This window comes from Fringilla coelebs, assembly GCF_963513975.1.
Source record: "Fringilla coelebs genome assembly, chromosome: 5".
Taxonomy (NCBI): Eukaryota; Metazoa; Chordata; class Aves; order Passeriformes; family Fringillidae; genus Fringilla; species Fringilla coelebs.
Genome location: NC_140033.1, coordinates 1909021 through 1931946, shown reverse-complemented (window position 1 = coordinate 1931946; position 22926 = coordinate 1909021). Strand labels below are relative to the sequence as shown.

The 22926-nt window shown below is 45.9% G+C and overlaps 1 protein-coding gene across 2 annotated transcripts in view; it reads left to right on the top strand.

Annotated features, from left to right (window-relative positions):
• EXOC4 (exocyst complex component 4) overlaps window positions 1–22926 on the top strand; it is a 354271-nt gene that overhangs the window by 100989 nt on the left and 230356 nt on the right. For both annotated transcript variants that reach the window (XM_084205380.1, XM_084205381.1), the window contains exons 8-9: window positions 11214–11359; window positions 15444–15532. In XM_084205380.1, coding sequence (XP_084061506.1) covers window positions 11214–11359; window positions 15444–15532 — 235 coding nt within the window. The remainder of the gene's footprint in view (window positions 1–11213; window positions 11360–15443; window positions 15533–22926) is intronic.

Below are 22926 nucleotides of genomic sequence, written 5' to 3'. Positions count from 1 at the left end.
GCCATGGAATGAGGCTGATGCTGGAAAATTAAACAGCTCAAGGCACCTTCCCAGCAGCCCCATCCCATCTGGGATTTGTACAGAGACCCCACAGTGATCTCCAAAGGAATTCCTGTCTGGAGGCAGCTCAAGGCTTAGTTTTGGAATTGCTGTTGGGATTATTGCAGGAATGACTGCAGAGCTTCTGAAGAAGAGGCCAGGATGGCCCAGCAGATGTTTGTACCTTTGAAGGATGGCAGGTGGGCTAGAAATCAAAAAAACTTAAAAAATAAAGAGAGAAGGGAGGTGAAATAAGGGGAGATTTAATTAATGTCTGGCCTTTTTGTGGATCACACGTCTCTTTTAAGGGGACAATTGAGCAAGGAAAGGTCAGTGTGAAATGGCTGAGTGATTTGTACAGAGACCCCAGCCCGCGATCCTGGGAGCAGCAAGCGGCACTGTGGCTGCTCTCAGGAGTGTCTGGCACCAAAGCCTGCTGCAGACACACTAAATTTCCTCCTGCTGGAGAAGTTTGTGTACTTTTGACTGGTGCTAATTGATGGGCTGTGCCCTGGAGGGGCATAAATCTCTGCGAGTCAGATTTATGAGGACCCTTATGTTTGTTTGGCAGCGTGAGCCTTGTTCCAGGGATAAATGGAGCGAGCAGGGAGAGCTGACATGCTGAAAAATGGGAGATCCTGTTTCTCCCCTGGAATCCTGCACTTCCAGAGCTATAAAACCTGAATTCCTGGTGTTTGGGACGAGCAGCTCAGAGCTGGGGAGCTGAGGGCTGGGAGATGTGCAGGGGTTTCCTAAGGGAAGCAGCCCCAGGTGTGCTGGTGTTTGAGGGTCCCAGGACGAGGGCAGAGATGAGAATCTTGACTCCATGTGTCAGAAGGCTGATTTATTATTTATATTATATTAAAAGAAAATGATGTATTAAAACTATACTAAAGAAATAGAGAGAAAGGATTTCCTCAGAAGGCTTGAAAAGAATGATAATAAAATCTCGTGACAGAGAGTCCGACACAGCTGGCTGTCATTGGCCATTAATTAAAAACAATTCACATGCAACCAATCAAAGATGCACCTGTTGGTAAACCATCTCCAGAGCACATTCCACAGAGAGTTATTGTTTACATTTCTTTTCTCACTTCTTAGGAGAAAAATCCTACCTAAAGGATTGTCATAAAATATGTCAGTGACACCCAGGTATTTTTGTTCCCCTGTGCTGGAGGGATATCACATGTTTTTGTCAAGTGCCTGATTAAGTTTGACATTTGAAAATAGAACTTCACACCGAAATAAGTACTGTACTTGTGAGTATTTAATTAAGATGTTTAGTTCCTGTCAAGGTTGGTAGTTTCTCTTTCCTGTTAAGGGCAATACGTCTGCAACTGCTGAAATTTCAGCAACCTGTACTTAACCTTTCCTCGTCATTCCATTTCCATAGAAATCTGATTAACAACTTTTAAAGTTCAGAAGCTGCCACTAAATGCAATTAAAGCCCTTGTGGAGTCTGTTATTAAGAGCTGGCATTTAATGAAGACTGAGGGCACACTCCTGTTACCATCCACACTGGAGCAGGATGTCTTCAGCAATTAGCTGAAGGCATGGAATACACAAAGTGTGCTGTATTACCCAGCTCTGAACATGCTTGGTATTTAAGCAACATGCTGCTTTTTTTTTTTAAATTTTCCCCCTTTCTTTGCTGGATTTTCTGTGGCAGTTTGAGCTGCAGAAGCTCAGTTCAGGTGGGTTCAGCACAGTTTGCTGTGCATTCGAATTCTTCCCTGCAAGGTGGATGGAACTGAACACGAGTGGAGGAAGCTCCTTCTTTGTGATATAATATGTTTAGCTTTATTTCATTTATGACTATAAATTTCTAGCTGTATTCTTCCCCACCTCCAAATTGTTCAGAGCCACTGGAGCTTGGCTAAATTGTAATTGCAGAGCAGAAATCTGTACTCAATTACTTGTTCAACTCTGTCCCCTCCTCCTTGACCTTTTTGTGTGCTGCATGAGCAAAAGGAAGTCCAGTCAAACTGAGAGGGGGATTGAATCCTTCAGGGAAATTCTTTATTTTGTGCCATCTACAAAGCAGGTGGTGATTGCACCTTTCTGATCAGGTTCCTTGTTTTGGTTCATTTTAGGCTGCATTTGGCTCGTAGCTGCAGCAGATTTATTTCACCAGGTTATCACTCATACCAGAAGGACCATGTGCTAAAGAGGACATGGACTAGAAGTGTAGAATCATGGAATGGTTTGGGTTGGAAAGGACTTCCAAAATTATCATTCCAACCCCCTGCCATGGGCAGGGACAGCTCCCACCATCCCAGGCTGCTCCCAGCCCCAGTGTCCAGCCTGGCCTTGGCACTGCCAGGGATCCATGAGCAGCCACAGCTTCTCTGGGAATTCTATTCCAGCCAGGAATTTCTTCCTAATATCCCATCTACATCTCCCCTCCTTGTGTGCAAATGTGTGTGCAGACATAATATGTAAAAACACACACACAAAGTTATTTTTATTTGGTCAAAATCATAGCAATTTCAAGCTACCACCCTGAAGCTGACTGGGCTCACTTGTCAAAAATTCCAAAAGGATTTGTTTTCCTTTATTTGTTTTGTGTTTTGTTTGGGTGCCAAGAGGCTGATAGGAAAATGAGGAAGTGGCCTTGTTACTTGGATGCTTTCTGCCACTGTAATCTGTGTTTGCAGAACAGCTGAGGTGCCTGGAGAAAAATAAATGCTGTCCAATTGTTTTATGACCCAGTTAGTCAAATTGACTATTGGTAGCTTAAATAAATTTGTCACCAGTGTTTGTTTCTCCTGTATTGAAATATATAAATAAACCAGGGAAAGATGGAGGGAAAAAAGGAGAGCTCAGATCTTGTCCCCATTTATAGAGACCAGGTTGGGTGGGGCTGGAGCAGCCTGGGACAGGGGGAGGTGTCCCTGCCATGGCAGGGGTGGCACTGGGATGAGCTTTAAGGTCCCTTCCATGATCCAACACAGCACATTTGGTTCCAAACTGCAGCAGAAAATGGAAATCCTCCTCATTTCTGAGCAGTGTGAACTCAGGGGCCAGCCTGAGAATCCTGGCAGCACTTGGCCTCCAAAAGCAGCCTCAGGTTTCCCTTTCTCCCTGCCCTGAGAGATCCCTGGTGCTCCCCAGGAATCTGCACGGCTTCCCTGGGGCTGGGCAGCCCCAGCTCCCCTCTTGTGCTGCTCTCACCATCCTCAGGGAGGAAGGAGTTCCATCAAGCTCACCTTGCAGGGGTGCAAGCTGTGCTCTGGCCCCGTGCTTATTAAAAACCTCAGCAAGGCAGAACCTGAAAATCCACTCTAAAGTCATGAAAAACCCAGATATTAAAAATATCCACTTAAAAACCACCCAAACCACTTCCAGTTAAATCCTTAGACTGGGTACTTGTTACTGAGCCAGGGTCCCTTTTGTGGGAGCTGCTGTGGTTCATTTTGGGGGAAAGTTGTGCTTTTCAAGCAATTTTGAGGTTTGTTCCTTCCCTTCCTCCCTCCCTGGAGGGAGATGAAAGTTCCCAGGTGTGCACTAATTCCCAATTAGCATCGATAATGAGGGGAGCACTGATAGTATTACCTGCAGAATTTGGGAGGGATGTTTTTTACTCTTTCCCAAAAATAAAAAAAGAATTCTTGTTGTACAGGAGTAGAATTGTGAGGGGCCTTTTAAGAATTAATTCTGGAAGGGATTTTATTATCATGCTTCAGTTAAATGAATTGGAGGAGCAGCAAGGAGATTAGATAAAGCAGGTTGAGCTGCATTACAGGTGTTCACAACCCTTAAAAATTTCAAGTTTTATTCCTTCAGCCTTCCCTTCTTGCATCCCCTTCAGTGTGTTTGCCAGCTGTGTGCTCAGCCCATGTTCTCCATGTGATAAAACTGACACAGGAAGCTCAGAGCTCTTCCAATTCAATTAACTCTTCCTCTTTTCTTTATTGAAATGCCACAATTCCTGCAGCATTTTAATTATCAAGACTTTTGATACAGCAAATTACTGGTAATTAGCTACAGACTGCTGCCTCACTGAGCTTTTCTTGCCTGGTTCTGGCACTTTGTGAACAGCTCTCCTGTCTCCAGAGCTTCTGTCCTGGTTTGGAAAGCCAGGTGTGTGCTGAGGAAGGCAGGAGCCTCCCCTGAAATGGAAAATGCAAACCCCCTCCCTCTGAATTATTGTGATTTTGAAATGAAGGGGCTCTCAGGCAAAGATATGGCAGCAGGAATAACAGTTCTTTACTAGGAAAATTAAAAAATATAAATGAAATGGCACAAATAAAGAAACCAAGGCACTGCCAGAGCCAGAATATGCCCTGACACCCTGTGGGTCAGTGTGGTGACTGAAGCCACCATTTAATGAGACTTTTAATATTGAATTTCCAGGGTGCTCTTGTGCACCTTCCATCTCTTTTCTCTGATTTCTTGGTTTGTCACGCCAGGGTTTGATTTGGTATTCCAGATGTGAGATTAAAGCTCTGATTTTTGCAGTCATTTCCAGTGAACTATTTAATGCCCCTTACCTTTAATATCCCCACATTTTCCAGACTCAACTTTACACAATAATCCTGTCAATCAAGACTTCCTTTACTTTCTGGAGAAATTTTCTACAGAAATTTTCTACAGAAAATTTCTACTTCCTGTAGAAGTAGAAGTTTTCCTCTGCTGATATTGAAATCCTCACAGTGCATTGATTATATTTTTGAAAATAAGAATAAAAAGCACTAACAGGAGATGTGATTTTCTGTGTTCACTGTATTGCTTGCCATTTTTCTCCCCAAACATTAAAATTTTATAACCATTCTCTAGTAATTGTCCATAGGAATGTGAGCCAGGTCCATTCCATCCAGAAAGGGATTGAAGTAACTGTTAAAGAATTTAAATTGAATTAGAATTTAAAGAATCATGGAATGGTTTGGGTTGGAAAGGACCTTAAAGATCATCCAGTTCCAACCTCAACATGATCCCAGGTTGCTCCAAGCCCCATCCAGCCTGGCCTTGGACATTCCAGGGATCCAGGGGCAGCCCCAGATTCTCTGGGATAAACCCTTTTCATGTGCTTTCATTGATTCACCTTCTAATTACTGCTGGCTTAAAAATGAAGATGTGATTGAAAATGAGAATTGAGATTGAAAATGAGAATTGAGACTGAAAATGAGAATTGAGATTGAAAATGAGAACTGAGACTGAAAATGAGAAGGTTTCCATCCAACACAAGAAAAGGAGACTGGAATAATCTGGTATTTCTCTTGGAATACAGGGGGCAAAAAGAAGATTTAAGATTTCTGGGAGCTTGTAAAATGCAGTGTCAGTGATTTTCTCATTTCTAGTTGAATATTGTCCTGCACCTGCCTGGATTTCTTTGTTGACTTGTTTTGGCTTTTGTCACATCCTTGCTGGACATAAATCTTTATCTCTTTCTGTTTGTTTAAAGCTAAATTTGTCACCATCATAAGAATACTTTAACCAGGTCCTTTTCATCTTCTGGAAATCCCTGGTGCTGGACATGAATTCTATTATTCCCCCTTAATTCTTTTTTAATAGACTCTTCTATCATCTGTTCTGTGATATTGCCCCTGATCAATATGAGTTGGAGAGGCCAGTAATTACCTGGACTTCTCATCCACCCTTGAAAAATTCGTGGTGTGTTGGTTTTCCTTGGGTTTTCTGGACCCCCCAAGTACAGGAAGGATGAGGAAAATCAGAGTTTATGGTGTGGAGTTTGAAACTGGTTTGGTGATGGAGCAGAGTCCACACTGCAGCTTCCATCTGAACTCAGGGCATGTGAGGGTGTGAAATCCCAATTAAAGCTTTTAATTTACAGACTAGAATTTATTCAGAGCTCAGCCCTCCTATCTAAAACCTCACAAAAGGTACAAAAAAAAACCCAAATTAATTTATCTGTCACCCTGGCCAGGTGTGTTTTGCTGCCCATGCTTTGTTCAGGTCAATCCTGGGCATGATAAGGCATAAAATCCTATCCAGCTTATCCTGGGCCCAGCCAAGGAAGGAAAATGTGTGTTGGATTAGTCCCTTTTCTGATTCAGAGATGGGATAACTGAGAGGTGTTTTAAGGACTTTTATTCCACTTTCAGTCTCATGGGAAGGGTGAGACAATACAGATGTTATAATTCACCCCATCACAATCAGAAAAAACAAATTGTGTAGTTGTAACTACCTTGTATCTACAAAGTAAATCCATAATTACTGTTACTATTACTGTTACCAACTAGTTCCTAATTACATTATAATACATTTTAAGGGTTTCTTGGTCTGTCAGCTTTACCCACACCATGCTGAAAGTGCTTTAAAGCCAATCCTCTAAAATTACCCCTGGTGGGTCCCACTGCAGTGCATCTTTCTCAGTTCTATTTCTCCAAAGGATCCAGTCCTATTTGTAATGCCACCCTTTGGAACTTGTTTCCAGTTCCATTTCTCTCTCAGCAAGGTCTGTCCCATCCCAGGGCATTTCTAACTCAGCATTTCTCATCTCAGAGTTTCCATACAGATGGACACCAGGTGAGCCTTCTGTCACATGTTGAGAATTCTCTACAAATCCGTGAGGGTGTGGAGTGTCCCAGGAGCAGATTTGTCCTCGTGCCAATGTTGCAGTTCAGAAGGACAGAGCAGAGCCAATGTCACCACCTCAGTGTGACAGACAGGCCACACACACTGCCCCACCTTTCAGAATTTCAGAATGTAATTACACCTCCAAATCCATAAAAACTGCTTTTTTAATAAACCACTAGTTATTAATTCTCCTTCCCAGAGAGCAGTTGGATGCAGGGTGCTTTGTTGCCCTGCATTTCTGCACAGCTTTATTTGTTTGAGGGATGTAAACACAGCCCAAGGATGGCAGGAGTCAGCCACAGAGCACAAACTCCAAATCCTTGTTCCAGATGAGTGGGATGCTGCAAACCTCACAGTCCCTCATAAATCTTGCTTGCAGCCACGTGATTCGTGTCTAACGAGGTTTTGGGTTGATGCCTCAGCAATTCCTAAGCAGCTGTTGTGGGATCAAATCAGGAAATCCCTTACTTGGCTGCTTCTGGAAAGTTCCTTTGGCTTAGGCAGCAAGGGCCTGGTTTTGGGTGGTTTTTAAGTGGATATTTTTAATATCTGGGTTTTTTGTGCCTTTAGAGTGGATTTTCAGGGTCTGCCTTGCTGAGGTTTTTAATAAGCACGGGGCCAGAGCACAGCTTGCACCCCTGCAAGGTGAGCTTGATGGAACTCCTCCCTGAGGATGGTGAGAGCAGCACAAGAGGGGAGCTGGGGCTGCCCAGCCCCAGGGAAGCCGTGGAGGTTCCTGGGGAGCACCAGGGATCTCTCAGGGCAGGGAGAAAGGGAAACCTGAGGCTGATTTTGGAGGCCAAGTGCTGCCAGGATTCTGAGCCTGGCCCCTGAGTTCACACTGCTGAGAAATGAGGAGGATTTCCATTTTCTGCTGCAGGTTGGAGCCAAATGTGCTGTGTTGGATCATGGAATGGTCTTGGGTGGGAAGGGACCTTAAAGCTCATCCCAGTGCCAGCCCTGCCATGGCAGGGACACCTCCCCCTGTCCCAGGCTGCTCCAGCCCCAGTGTCCAGCCTGGCCTGGGACACTGCAGGGATGCAGGGGCAGCCCCAGGCAGGAATTCCTCATTCCCAAAATCCCACCCCAGTCTCCCTTTCCAGGGAATTCCCTCCATTCCCAGCTCTCCCAGCCTGGCATTGGATCCATCCCCGCCCTGACTCTGCTCTAGGAAGGAATTTTGGGATCTGGGGCTTCACTGGCAATCTCAGCACTCCAGGAAGGGTCTCCCTTCCCTTTTCCATGCCCACCTTCCATAAAAATCCCTGGGGATGGATTCTGAGCCTCCTTGATCCCAGGATGGTTTGGGTGGGAAGGGACCTTCAATCCCATCCCGTTCCAATCCCACCATCCCAGCCTGGCCTGGGACACTGCAGGGATGCAGGGGCAGCCCCAGCTGCTCTGGCAATCCCAGCCCAGGCAGGAATTCCTCATTGCCAAGATCCCATCCATGGCTGCCCTCTGGCAGTGGGAGCCATTCCCTGGGTGCTGTCCCTGCAGGCCTTGTCCCCAGTCCCTCTGCAGCTCTCCTGGAGCCCCTGCAGGCTCTGAGATTCCCTGAATCCTCTCAGGAGATCTCTCCTGTCCCCTTGGCTGGGTCCTGTCACTGCTCAGCCACATTTCCAGTTAATTACTTCATCCCAAAGAATTTGTGGAACTGTTGAATTCAGGGCACTGGAGCAGAAAGAGCTTTGATCTGCCTGGCTCAGTTTCTGCTACACTTGAAATTTTTTAACTGAAAAGTCATCTCCCAATTCCTGTTTCCCTGCTTTCATCTTCTCAGAGGTGCCCCTGCATCCCTGCAGTGTCCCAGGCCAGGCTGGGCACTGGGGCTGGAGCCCCCTGGCACCGTGGGAGGTGTCCCTGCCATGGCAGAGGTGGCACTGGAGGGGCCTCAAGATCCCTCCCAGTCCAAACCTTTCTGGAATTTGATGAATTTTGAGGATAATTATCAAAATCAGCTTTTGCATCTTCTGACTTTTATCCCACCATCCTACCATCCTCCCCTGCCTGTCTAGTAAATAGTTTCATCAAGTAAATTAACAATAAATTAACTTTTTTTCTCTCTCTTTTTTCCCAATTTTTGGCATTTTTTGAATATCTTAGAGCCAATTCATCTCCTGATCCTCTGTTTCACCTGTTACCCACAGGGATAATTCATTCTGCTACCAACCCTAACCTCTCTTGGTTTATTGTAATCCTGGATTTCACACTTAATATTCCCCACTGCTGGATACAAAGTGACACCAGAATCATGGAATCCATCATAAGTAGGTTTCATCCATAATGGAAGAACAAATTGCTTAATTTTTTTTCCTTTTTTTTTTCTCCAACTTGATTAAGTTTGAGGGTTTAATTAGATTTTTGTGGCGATTTTCAGGTTGTTAATTTAAGTGGAGCAGATGAAATGCAAATAGGTGAATACAAACGGGTTTGCTAAATTAGTGTCAAAAATTAGCACAGTGATTATTTTTACCAATAAACACAAATTTTCAAAGCCTGTGCTCAGGTAAAGTTTTAATTGAGATGGTTTAGGAATGAGATTTTCTCTGTGTGTTTGTATTATTATTGTTTTTCCAAGCCATCCCAAATTGTTTCTAATTAGGGGCACGATTCCATGTGCCTGGATATTTATTCCTGTGTAATTTGTTTCAACTTAGGCAGCACAGGAGTGATGAATTCTTTTCATTACCTCCAAGTCTCTTTGATGGGCTTTGTCTGGCTAATTATTCACACATTCCCAACAGCCTGTGAGTAGGTAAAAATTCCTGAAAATAAACAGATTTTTGAAATACACTGACAAAAGTTCATTTTCCAGAGCTTTCATTTCATCTTCAAACACAAGGAAATTAAAATGGAATCACCTGGAGTCTGGGTTTACTTCTGCACCTTGAATAATATCAAATATTGGGCTGCAAAGGTTTCCCAGGGGGGAAGGTGTCACAAAGGGAGCCCCCAGCCCCTCACTGAGTGATTTGGGGTTGGAAAATCAATCCTAAACTCCATTGGCAGCTGTGGGAATTCATATTTTTAATGATGGAAGGGGCATGTTTGGATTGGGAGCTATCAAAGGACAATTTGTGCAGCTTTCCAGGGTATTTTCCATCACATGGGACCCCCAGCACACACATGGATGTTTTCTATTTCTCCATATAAATCTGTTGGAAGTATTTAAGCACACAAATACATTTATAAGCTGAAGTATTTTAACTGCAGTGCTCACTATTGCAACCCTTTGTTTTTAAAGCATTAATTATATTGATTATAAAGCCCACCCACCCTCTTCCCATGGCTGCCATGGATGGAATCACTTTTGGGAATTTTTTTCAGGTTCCTTTTGGGACTTGGAGCAGATTGAGTTGGTCAAAAAATCCATCCCTGGAAGTGTCCAAGGCCAGGCTGGACAGGACTTGGAGCAGCCTGGTCCTCTGGTCATGGCAAGGGGTGGCACTGGGTATCTTAAAGATCCTTCCCAACCCAAATCATTCTTAGGAATATCAAATAAATTTTTACCCAATTAAAGACAGCCCTCAGGATATCATTTTTTTTTTCAAGTAAAGCCACATTTCTGTTAATTAGAATTTTTGTGAGTTTTGGTTGTTTTTCCACACACTGAAGATAAAAATCCCAGGCATTGCAGGGACATGCTGATGCTGTTTCAGCCCAGCTGCTGAGCTCTCTCCTGTAGGAACAGAGTCTGTGGGGATTGGGAGTGGGGCTGCTCCAGCCTCATCCCCATGGGGTACAGCTGTGAGAAACAGGGGAGCAGCAATGAGCCATGGAGTGCCCAGGTGTGCTGGGCAACCACAGAGGGCACACAGGAGAACATGAGGGGATAAAAGGCTGGGCTGAAGGACAGCAAGGACAGAGGTTTGCAGCCTTCTGAGGTGGTTTGGGGTCACTGTGTGTGGGGTGGAGCTTTCTGATATTGCATGGTGACACTGGGTATGGTGGCTGTCTGTGACATGTGGGATGGATGGATGGATGGATGGATGGATGGATGGATGGATGGATGGATGGATGGATGGATGGATGGATGGATGGATGGATGGATGGATGGTGTAGGCACAGAGTTTGTGGTAATTGGGAGTGGGGCTGCAGCCCAGCCTCATCCCCAGTGGGTAGAGCTGTGAGAAGCAGGTGAGCAGCAATGAGCCATGGGGTGCCCAGGTGTGCTGGGCAACCACAGAGGGCACACAGGTGCACTGCATGAACCTGAGGGGATAAAAGGCTGGGCTGAAGGACAGGATCAGATGCTTGCAGCTTTCTGAAGTGGCATCATGTTGCTGTGTGTGGGTTGAAGCTTTCTGATTCGGTATGGTGACACTCTGGGTATGGTGGCTGTCTCAGCTGTGACAGGATGGATGGATGGTGCAGGCACAGAGTTTGTGTGGCCCAGCCTCACCCCTAATTGGCTCCAGCTGTGAGAAGCAGGTGAGTAGCATTAAAGGTGATGAGCCATGGAGTGCCCAGGTGTGCTGAGCAATCACAGAGGGCACACAGGTGCCCTGCATGAACCTGAGGGGATGAAAGGCTGGGCTGAAGGACAAGAAGGGCAGAAATGCAGCCTTTTCAAGTGGGATGGTGTTACTGTGTGTGTGGTGCCCTCAGTGCTGACTCTGTCCCTCCCCCAGATGCTGCTGACAGAGTACCTGGACATGAAGAACACACGAGCAGCCTCGGAGCCCTCGGCCCAGCTCAGCTACGCCAGCTCCGGCCGCGAGTTCGCCGCCTTCTTCGCCAAGAAGAAACCCCAGAGACCCAAGAACCCTCTCTTTAAGTGAGTGCTGGGGTTTTTAAAGCTCTGCTAAGCTGCCTTTGGTTCCTGGAGTGCTGCTGGTAATGGCAGTTTCACAGTTGAGAGGTGTGGAAGTTCCTGGATGGGGATTTAATGCCCGGAGCTGAAGATCTGTTACGGATTCAGCGCTGGGTTTTAGAGCTGAGCTCTTCCCAGGGCTCATTCCAGGCTTGAGAATCCCATTAGAGGAGCTGCTGCAGAGCATGGAGTGATCCATTCTGCCTCTCTTTGTCCATGGTAAATTCAGGCCCTGTTAGAGGGAGCGATAAAGGGCGCTGGACAAAGGGAATTAAGATAACTGTGTAATTACTGCATAGACTAAGCACTTAATCCTGTCACTAACTCCTTTAATTCAGCGGTCAGGCTGCAAAGAATTAAGTGGTTGGGAGGAGAGTGTAAGGGAGAGGAGGATGAGAGAGGCTGGGTGGCCAAGGGAAGGATTTGGGAGAGCAAATTTGTGCAGCAGTAAGGAGTGAGGAGCTGCTGAGCAGGGCTGATGGGGGAGGAGATTCACGCCTGGATTTGGGGGAGCTGTGCTGGAATTTTCTTCTCTTCCACCACCTGCCTGTGCTGGCCATTCTCTTGGGCCTCTTGAGGATTTTGGAGAGCACCTAAAAGTGCTGTTTTGTGCTCCCAGTAGATGTCCTCTCATAGTACTTGAGATCCCAGTTAGAAATCCAAGTTTTCTTTACTCTCCCAGGATGAGCTCTCCTGCAGCCTCCTGTTCTTAGAGGTTAAGTGTTGCCTCCTTCCTCTGTCAGCTCATGATTATCATCCCTCACCCTTTTTTTTTTAACCCCCCTGTGGCTGTTTTATGTTGAGAATTCCACTTAGAATGTACTCTGGCCTGCAGATGAATTTTGGAACAAAACAGGGCTGCTCATCCCAGCTCTGTCCCCAGGTGTACAAGGAGCCAAGTTTGGGGTTTGAGGACCAAGTTTGGGTTTCAAGCTGAGGAATGAGGATGCTGTGGCTCACCTGGAACAGGGGGTAGAGTTTGTCAGCAGAGAGGAGGTGGCTGTAGTTGTTCAGAGGAAGGTGAATCACCTCGTGGGAGCTGCATTCTCCCCACTCCTGCTGCTGTCACCGAGTGATGCCATCCCTGCAGTGACAGCAGCACTTACTGGGATCTCTCATTTGGTTATCTGTCAGCTGTCACCATATCTATGGAAATCTCCCCTGAAATGGAATTTCTCAGCCCACTGAGGTTTGTACATGTTTGATGGAGTGTTATTCTTGTCTCCCCTCCCATCTTCAGTGCTTTCTGTGCCAGGCTCCTTTCCCTGCCTTTCCATTAGCTCTGTCCAAATCTCTCCTCTTGTCACCACAAAATCTGCATTTCATTCCTCAGCAGTCCCTTAGGGCAGGGCTCCACCTCGTGTTTTGCTCACAGGGCGATGCAGGTGTTGGTGCTGTGTCCTGTGGTAGCTGTGAGCTCATTTAATTAATATTAAATACTGAGCTAATTTAATTAATATTAAATATTTCTGCTAGTTATGCCCTCAGGGAATAGAAGAAAGTTGTGTCCTGCTCTCTGGAAATCAGGAGCTGGTATTTAGAAGAAACTCAGAATCCTTATTTCCTTTAAAATGGGTATAATTAAAAAAAAAAAAATTATTTAGTCACAATGTTGGCTTGAAAAAGAAAGCATCAGAAGAAGGAGAATTTGGATAATTCATGCCATGACAAACTTTCTTCTTTTTTTTGACTTTTTTCTCTTTCCAAAAGTAGCCAAGGGCATGCCCAGGTTGCCAGCTCAGATTTGCAAGATGGGAAATAAGACAGGAGTGAATTGTACAAGCAAGAGTTGAACACTCAATAAATCAGTCCCAGACTTGGCTGTAATTCTGTGTAATTCTAAAGAAAACAAAAATGTTTTGAAGGCTTTGTGGGAGGATCAGCATTGGGAAGGGAGTTACAAGGAGATGAGTGGGAACAGGAATGTGGGGAAGGGCAGCTTGAGGAAGTGGCAGAGGAAGGGAAATAGGGGGGAAAAAATGGGGTGGTTGTGGGGAGAAATGAGAAATAGGGGGAAAAACTGGGTGGTTGTGGGGAAAATGGTAAATAGGAGAGAAAAAGTGGGTGGTTGTGGGGAAAAATGGGAAATAGGGGGGGGAAAGTGGATGCTTGTAGGGAAAAAAGGGAAATAGGGGAGAAGAACTGGATGGTTGTGGAAAATAAGGGATGGTGCCTGAAGACCTGTGGGATAATGCTGCTCTTCTTGTCTCACTGAGGACAGGAAGGAGCACGTGGGGAACACAGAGCCAAGAATCCACAGCTCTTTTAATTAAAATCAAAAGGGTTTGTTGTATTTTGATAAATCCTTATGAGTTCAGTTGCAATAACACCAACACTCAGAGTACAAATTAAAGCAGAAAAGCCTCATTAATAGTAATAATCTTAACACTAGTGCCCAGGGAAGCTGGGAAATGCTTTCCCCCTGTCTCTGGTGTGATGCTCACGTTCCCAGTGTCCCTCTGAGGCTGCTTCCACCTTCCTGAGCTGTGGGACCGGGGAGGGAACGAGGAGTGGTGCAGCAAATCCTCAACATCTCGGGGTCTTCTTGTGACAGAACTTTCCAAGTCTGGTGTCTGATGCCTCAGGGTTTAGTTTTTCTATTTTTCACATTCTGTGCTGCTTTGGTGTGTGGGTCTGGGCTTCATATTATGGGATGGTGAGCTCTGTGCACAGAGCAGGGAGACAAAACAATTCCTGCTCCAGCTGGGCACCAAGGACAAATGAGCCAAATCTCAGCCAGGAGCACAAACCCCGTGGGCTGCAGAGAGAAAAACAAGCAGGGTGGGACTGCAGGGGCTGAAGCTGGGATGGGACAATGAACTGCAAGGTGCAAATGGAGCAGAGCTGATCCCAGGGAGAGACCCCGGCAGCGCTCGGGGATTTTGGGGCCATTTTGGTTCATCTTGGGTGCAGCCCTGGCTGGGCTCTGGTGCTGCCCCAGGTGCATCCATGCAGGAGATCCTTTCCATGAATCCCTGCTCTGTTCTGGGACTCTGCCCAGCCTCTCCCCCAGCTCAGTCTCCTCAAGGCATTCTGTCCACTGGGGCTGTTTGAAGGTTTTGTCCCCACCACGAGCTCCCTTTTCCCTGGTCCCCAGAGCCCATCCAGGCACCTCCAGGAAATGGATTTTTTACTTCTTTTTTCTGCTTAGGTTGGGATTAAATGTGTGAGACAGTATTTCTTGTTTATTAGTTGTTATCTATATTGCAGTCTCACAAGCTGTGAGTTTTGTAGTCCTTAATTTTAATAAGCTAAAAATGAAGACGTGTCTCTCTTCCTGCAAGGTTTTTTAAGGATAAGCTGTCTAATTAAGAAATGTCTCTTAAATTATTTTTACTTTTAACCCCTAACTACTTGTGCCTCATAATGGGGACTATATTTAATTACACAGTACTACTTAAACTTAGGAAGAAGGACCAGCTTCTGCCGTAAAACTTCGATCTTGCTTTAAATATATTGCTATATTCTAAAGCCTTAAACTCTGATTTTTCCACCATGTGATATTACACAGCTCTATTCAAACTATACACTTATAATCTTAGTTTTATCATTCATTTTTGGAAGTTTTTTATACAGATTTAGGTCAAATGCAGCGTTCTCTTGGGGGTCAGTGCCTGAAAGTACAGAAAGTGTAAAATCCTCAGCAGTCAGGGTTCCAACACCCAGGATTGGTTTTTTGTGGGGTGTTTTTTTGGGAAATGCCTGCCTGGAGCAATAGCCCTTGGTCATGGGGGTGTTCCCAGCACTCAGGTCAGGCACAAAGCCCTTGGGACACTCGTGGTCACAGGGACATTGAGCTGTCCTCAATCACTGAGGTGTCAGACCAGGGCACAGTTTTGGGGCCTTTTGGTGCCAAAAATCCTCTTGATGGGGCAGAAATGGTTGGACAATATTTGGATTGGTCCTTGTGGATTATTAGAGCCATACAGTAAATAATAATTAATTGGTCCCTAATTTCCAGGTGAATAATATATTAACATTTTTATATTTTTAAGAGCTGAAGGGTGCTTCCAGTGCCTGAAATTGACTGAATTCCTTTGAATTCCAGGTTTGAATCCTCATCCCATGCCATCAGCATGAGTGCCTACCTGAGGGAGCAGAGGAGGGAGCTGTACAGCAGGAGTGGGGAGCTGCAAGGTGAGCAAAGGGATCCTTGGGAATTGGATCATCCCTTCTGCAGGAGCTGGAATATCCTGCCCAGCCTCTGGCAGGTGTTGATCTCTGCCCTGAATCTCTCCAAGATTTGAGCTCTTGTTTATTATGAGGTTGTGAAGGGTTGCTCTTTATTCTCTCAGCATTTTCAGCTGGAGGTCAAGGTCTTAAAAAAGATTCCTAAAACAAAAGGTGAAATACAAACAACCTCACCTTGAGCACTGGGTTGGGGTGTTGGAGCTACCTTGGATATTTATCTGCATCCTTGCTGTGATGCCTGCCCTGCACTGCTTTGGGAGCTGAGCTCAGGCAGCTCCAGTTGGAAGCTGGGTGGACTGAAGTGACCAATTCTTTGTTTGGTGCCCTTGGGGAGCTGCAGGGTGTGTGCAGATGGTGAATCTGGGCACTTGGGCTGGTTTGTATTGCCCATGGCAGGTGCTGTGTGTGCCCAGGGACGTGTTCCCTGCTCATCATTTCTCTTGTTTTTCCTGGGTGATGCAGTGGTTGGGTTTGGCAGCAGAATCAAGGGAGTACCCTGAGACTGCCATGGTCATGTACAGCAGGACTAGATTCTTTTGTATCATCCATTCCAGTTTCTTCCTGGGCTAATGGTAACAAGAAAATAATTTCTGTTCTCCAACTATTACAGCAATGACCAAGGGCAGAATTTCTCTTGGAGCTCTTGTCCATGATAATTTTCAGCTGGGTTTTAACTGAGAATGTTTTTTAATTTGCAAGAGAATTTTTGGATGCCTCTGTGTTCCCTTTCTCGTTTCATCACCTGTCCTCAGTGACAATTTAAACCCACAAAGGTGTGAAACAAAGCCTTGAGAGGCAGAGATTTTTTTGGGGACAGCTTGATTCACTTGGATGACTGCAGAGGTGTGTGGGTATTAATTGTTGTGGGGTTCTTGGGGTCCCAGGACTAGGGAAAGATGAGATTGACTCCAAGTTCTCAGAAGGCTGATTTATTATATTATATTAAAAGAAAATTATATACTAAAGCTCTACTAAAGAAAGAGAAAGGAGACATCAGAATGCTAGAAAAGAATGAATAATAAAATCTTGTGACTGACCAGAGTCCTGACCCAGCTGGACTGGGATTGGCCATTAAGTTAAAACAATTCACATGCTGGGTAAACAATTCTCCAAATCACATTCCAGAGGAGCAAAACAGGGAGAAGCTGAAGCTTCTCAGCTTCCCAGGAGAAGAAATCCTGGCAAAGAGATTTTTCAGAAAATATGACAGTGGCAGAGGTGATCTCAGCACTGATGAGCCGGGGTGTCATGGCTCTGTGGTGAATTCTGAGATCCTTTTGGGTGGACTGAGAAGGAAGAACCTGGGGTGACTGTGGTTGTGTTCACAGGGGTCCCAGGACGAGGCAAGAGATGAGAATCTTGACTCCATATTTCAGAAGGCTGATTTATTATTTTATGATATATATTGTATTAAAAGAAAATTATATATTAAAACTATACTAAAAGAACAGAAGAAAGGATTTCATCAGAAGGCTGGCAAGGAATAGAAAAGAGTGATCATAAAATCTTGTGACTGACCAGAGAGTCTGAGACAGCCGGGCTGTGATTGGCCATTAATTAGAAATAATTACATGAGATCAATCCCAGCTCCACCTGTTGCATCCCACAGCAGCAGACAATCATTGTTTGCATTTTGTTCCTGAGGCCTCTCAGCTTCTCAGGAGGAAAAATCCCAAGGAAAGAATTTTCCATAAAATCTCATGGTGCCAGGTGACAGCTGCCACCCCTGGCCCCACACCCATGGGAATGAAGGGATCTGGAGGGACCTGCCCCTCCCAGCTGAACTGGGATCTCACCTCTCACACCTGGGAGCTGTGGAGCTCACAGCTCTCTCTGCCTTTTGAATTCAGCTTCTCACCTTCAGAAGTGTCCCATGGCCAGCACTGGCTGGGAGATGTCCCCCAGGCCAGGGGATGAGGGTGATGCTCCATCCCATCACCAGGCTCTGTTCCAGGAGGATTTCAGTTCCTTCCCCATAGTTGTGGGCTCTCTGTTACAAACTGTGTGGGCTCAAAGCCAAGGATTTTGTGGCTGTTGAGAATTTTGAGCTTTTTGGGGCCAGCAGGGAATTTGCCCCACAATTTCCCATCCCTTGAGGATGAGTCCTGTTGCCTTCTGTCATTCCCAGATTTCCAGGTGGCTTAAAAAACAAGCAGAGAACAGAACTGAGCTTCTCCATATCTGTGTCCTCCTCCAGGTACCTGGTGGCTGAGATTTGGGGATTTTTGTGGTTATTTCTATAACAGTGAGGGTTTTAAGGAGCTCCTGGTGTGGGTTTGGAGCTCTTTCAGAGCCAGATTTCATGCAAGAATGATTCCTTAGGGATACAAGACAAATCTTGGGGCAGCATTTGGGATGAGCAGGACACTGGGAGCGTTTCCAGGAGAGGAGGATGCAGCAGAGCTGCTCAGGGAGTCTGGCTGGGCAAGAACAAAGCCCAGGAGCTGACAAAGAGGTAAAGGACAAAACAGGAATTAGTGTGGATGGGGCCAAGGTCCTGCTGCCCTTTGCAGCTCAATTGGAAGAGCCTGGACATGATGCAATAGGTGACAAAGAGGCAGTGGGGACAATAGATGAGATGACTTTGCTGAGATTCTTTGCAGTTGAAGCATCAAGAAAAGTTTCCCTTTGAACTTCACGTTAAAAATGCAGTAACCTCTGCCTCTATTATGAGCTGCTGTTCCCTTTTAGGTTGCTCATTAATCTTCCTGAATCCCAGACCACAGCAAGATCTGCATTTGGATTTTTTCTTTATATATATATATATTTATTTTTTTTTATTCCTTTTAAAGAGAAATACAATTTAATTGTTCAATCAGGTTAGTGGAAAGCAGGCATGTGACACTCTGTCTTCTGTGAACACTGCACAGTTTCTGTTCCCAACAGCCTTATCCACAGGGATGATTTTTCAGTGGCAGCAGGGGGAGGGTGACTTGTTAGGAAATCTTTTTTCCTGAAAAGATCTTCAAAGAAACATATGCATGAAAAGAAAAGAATTTATAAAAGTTTAGCTCACGCTAACTTTTCGACATAAGAATTTAATTTAAATAGCCTTAAAAATGTGTGAAGATCAGAGTGATGCTTTGTCATTAACCCCTTTGATTTGGACTGGAATAGTGCAGAGCATGAGGCTCACATTATCCCTCAGTGGGAGAAAGGGACCTGCTGCAAGTGGTTTAGAGCTGGAATTCTTCTGTCTCCTTCCACTGAAATTGCAGGAGAAAGACTTTGGCCATGTGTTTTTCCCTTGAAGTTGGCCACACAAGTTCTCTGACAACTGTCATTAAAAAATTAAAAAGGTGGGGGCAAGTACAGAAGTGAAATATTTCCTTCTGGACTGGTACAGTCTGGGGGTAGCTGGGGGGGCTGCAGGGGCTCCAGGAGAGCTGCAGAGGGACTGGGGACAAGGCCTGCAGGGACAGCACCCAGGGAATGGCTCCCACTGCCAGAGGGCAGGCATGGATGGGATCTTGGCAATGAGGAATTCCTGCCTGGGCTGGGATTGCCAGAGCAGCTGGGGCTGCCCCTGCATCCCTGCAGTGTCCCAGGCCAGGCTGGACACTGGGGCTGGAGCAGCCTGGGACAGGGGGAGGTGGCCCTGCCAGGACAGGGGTGGCACTGGGTCACCTTTAAGGACCCTTCCCACCCAAACCATTTCGGGATTCTCTCAATGGCACAGAATCCCAGCTGCCACTTCATCACTTGCCCCTCTTCTGCTTTTTACTCTTGGCTTCCAGAACAGATTTCTATTCAGTGGGAAATGTGTAGGAGTTGTGCTCTCTGTTTAGGTTGGGTTTGCTTGGGAATTCTGAGCAGGTGCCACTCTGTCAGTGTCACAGCCAGGCCAGCTCTGCCCTGTCCTGCAGCTGGGGCTGGCCATGGGATGGGATGTGCTCCAGAGCTCCTGTGGTTCCCAAGGATGTGAATGGACTCCACACCTGCTCAGCACCTCCAAAAAAATTTTTTTGCCCCCTCTGAAATTAGAATTTAGGTTTGTTGTTTCTTTCCTCCCATAAGCTCAGTGCAGTTCTGCAGTAATTCAACTTCTCCCTGGCTTTGTGGAGCAGGATTTTATTGGGATGGACTGTCCAGGGAAGGATGATGGCAGCAGGAGTAGGATCAGAATTCCAGAGTCAACACTCGGATCCCACTGGCTTTTATGGATTATTGCAGGTATTGATTTACAGACAGACAAACAGTGGCTGCCCTGCCACTCAGGAGGATGCCCCAGGTGCTGTTGTTCCTTGAGGAATCACTCCTACAAATTCTTGTGTTCCATTGAAGGATGAAAATTATTCATGTATTATTGTCATGCCTTTGGGTTTTTTATTTTCATTTATTTTGGGATTTTTATGACAAGTGCTTTCTCTCATCCTGCTGCTTTGGCAACTTGTGGATGAGTTTGTGTTCTGCTGGTGCTGGAATTTGGGACAGGGCTTGTTCAAGGAAAGGAGAAAAAAGTCCCCTGACTTCATAGAGAGAGTCTTGAATTGAACAAAAGATGAAATTTGTGCCCCAAAGCTGAATCCTCCCAACTACTGGACACATTTTGTGTGCTGAACCAAAACACCAAGAATTCAATATTACTTTATGAAGCTATTTAGGCAGTTTCTGTCCAGAGCATTCCAGGGATGAAGTGCACTTCTCACTACTTGAAAAACAAAAATTGGATCATTTCCTCTTGCTTCTATGTGAAGGAACAGGAGGGGAATTGAATGAGATGATTTTTAAGGACCCTTCCAACCTAAGCATTCTGGGACTCTGTGAAGTTTCAGTTGTTTTTTGGTTTTTTTTTTAATGCCCAGAACTTTTGCATAGTTGTTTTTCTCTTGTTGGGAGTAGCAAGAGTATTATATCAATTCATTTATGAACTAAAAATAAAATGCAAGAGGCACTTGCAGATTTTAAATGTGCAACACTTAAACTCCTGGTCCCCTTTTAGATTTTTAGCTGGAAGTGGAGAGCACTTCCCACACCTTGGAGTGTCCAAGGCCAGGCTGGACAGGGCTTGGAGCAGCCTGGGACAGTGGAAGGTGTCCCTGCCATGGCAGGGGTGGCACTGGATGATTTTCATCTCAACCCAAACCAATCTAGGATTTTAGGAACCTTCCAGGTTGCTCACCTCTGAGAAAGGATGGCAAATGTGGCAGTAAAACAAAGCTCTGGTGTAATAACACAATAAATTATAGTGGATAATTTTTAGAATTAAAAAAATCCACTTTTTTTTTTTTTTGTCTTGCTGGCTGGGTTATAAATGGAAAGCCTTGAATACCCCTCTGACACAAATTTAGATTTGTGGAAGTGGATTTGTGTTACTCCTCGCTCTGCTACTCATCCACTTTCCACCCAAGCCTGAAAAATTCCTTACCACAAGGTTTTAAGCAATTAAACCAACAAGAAACTCGACTAATTAAGACTTTGATGCCAAGAAATAGCAGCAGAGGCAGAGAGGATGTGGTATGACAAGGGCACCATGTAAGGCCAGGTCCAGGGAAAATGCAGTTATTTGTAGGTGCCTTGTTCCATTTGGATACACCCAGGGGCTGCTGCAGGGAGCCAGCTGTGCTCAGCGGTGACAGAAACCAAAGCTGACATCTGGGATAATGAAAATTCGGTTCAGCACCTCTGCGAGATGTGGATGATAATGTGTTGTCAGTCAGGGGGGCTGGGGAGGGGGAGAGGGAGCAGGATTCATCTCTGGTTAAAGGAGATGTGGTGACAAGTGGCCTGTGCTGGTTAAAAAATATTCCTGAAGGAAGGACGGGGAATAAACCGGCAGAAAAATCACGTGATGGTCGATATCCCAAATTTCCTGTCACACCACTGCTTTTGTCTCATGATGAGCAGGATCACAGCTGGCTTTGAGCTTGGGCAGAGGGGAGAGCAGGGATTTTCAGGGTTTTGCCAGCTCTGAAGCCATCAGCTCCCCCAGCCCCTGCAAAGGCACTCCTGATTTCCTCGGCGTGTGTTTGTCCCGGTGTAGCGGATTAGAGACACGGCCTCTTCAAAGGCTGCCCAATCAAGGAGGGGTTATTAAAACCAGGCTGCTTTATGACTGAGAATTAATTAGAGCAGCATTTTCATGCAAAACATCCAATTTTTTGATTAGCAATGGAGCAGGGTTGCAATTAACACTCTAGGAAGCTTAAACTTGCAGCGTTTTGATTCTCAGGAAATGAGATTATCAAACTGGGGTCAGGCCCTTGACAGCAAAAGGGGGATTATCTGTAAGAAAATCGTTTGTTTCTTGATTTTTCCTCAGAGATTGTTATTGAAGCCACAACAGTTCAGAGGGAAATGCCTAAAAAAAGGAGGCAGGAGGGTCCCTTTGCTTTGTCAGTGCAAAGAGCTCCTGGTGTTGGGGGGAGCATGTTTGGCATTTCATCTACAGCAACAGGTTCCCATTGCTGGGTGGGGTCAGCCCTCCTTTTCCCATCCACGTGGGAGTGTTTCTTTCCTTTTCAACAAGGTTTTTGATCCCTTCCAGGTGTTTAAATGTGTGTATTGCTGCTTATTAAAGGCTGACCCCAGCCAGCAGTCGAGTCTGTGAAAAAGGATCAGGGCATCTCTGTTAATCCTGGAGAACATCTGAGGGGGTTGAATTTCCCACTTAATTCCTGTCACTTCTCAGGGAGATGGGAGGTGTTGAGAGTCAGCCTGGGGCAGTGAAATCTCTGCTTTGTGTAGGGGACTTGGAGCAAGGTAAGGCAGGAGGAGGAATTTTGGTGGAAGCCATTCCCTGGGTGCTGTCCCTGCAGGCCTTGTCCCCAGTCCCTCTGCAGCTCTCCTGGAGCCCCTGCAGGCCCTGGAATGTGCTGGAAGCTCTCCCTGGAGCCTTCTCCTCTCCAGGGGAGCATTCCCAGCTCTCCCAGCCTGGCATTGGATCCATCTCCTCTCCAAGACATTCATGGCCCCAGGGGCTTCACTTGGAATCTCAGGAAACCATGAAGGGTCTCCCTTCCCTTCTCCTCTCTTTTCTCTCCTCATTTTCCATCAAAATCCCTGGGGATGGATTCTGAGTGTCCCAAATCCCAGAGTCCCAGAGCAGTTTGGGTGGGAAGGGAGCTCAAAGCTCATTCCAGGGACACCTCCCCTATCCCAGGGAGCTCCAATCCTTCCTGGGACACTGCAGGGATGCAGGGGCAGCCCCAGCTGCTCTGGCAATCCCAGCCCAGGCAGGAATTCCTCATTCCCAAAATCCCACCCCAGTCTCCCTTTCCAGGGAATTCCCTCCATTCCCAGCTCTCCCAGCCTGGCATTGGATCCATCCCCACCCTGACTCTGCTCTAGGAAGGAATTTTGGGATCCGGGGGCTTCACTGGCAATCTCAGCACTCCAGG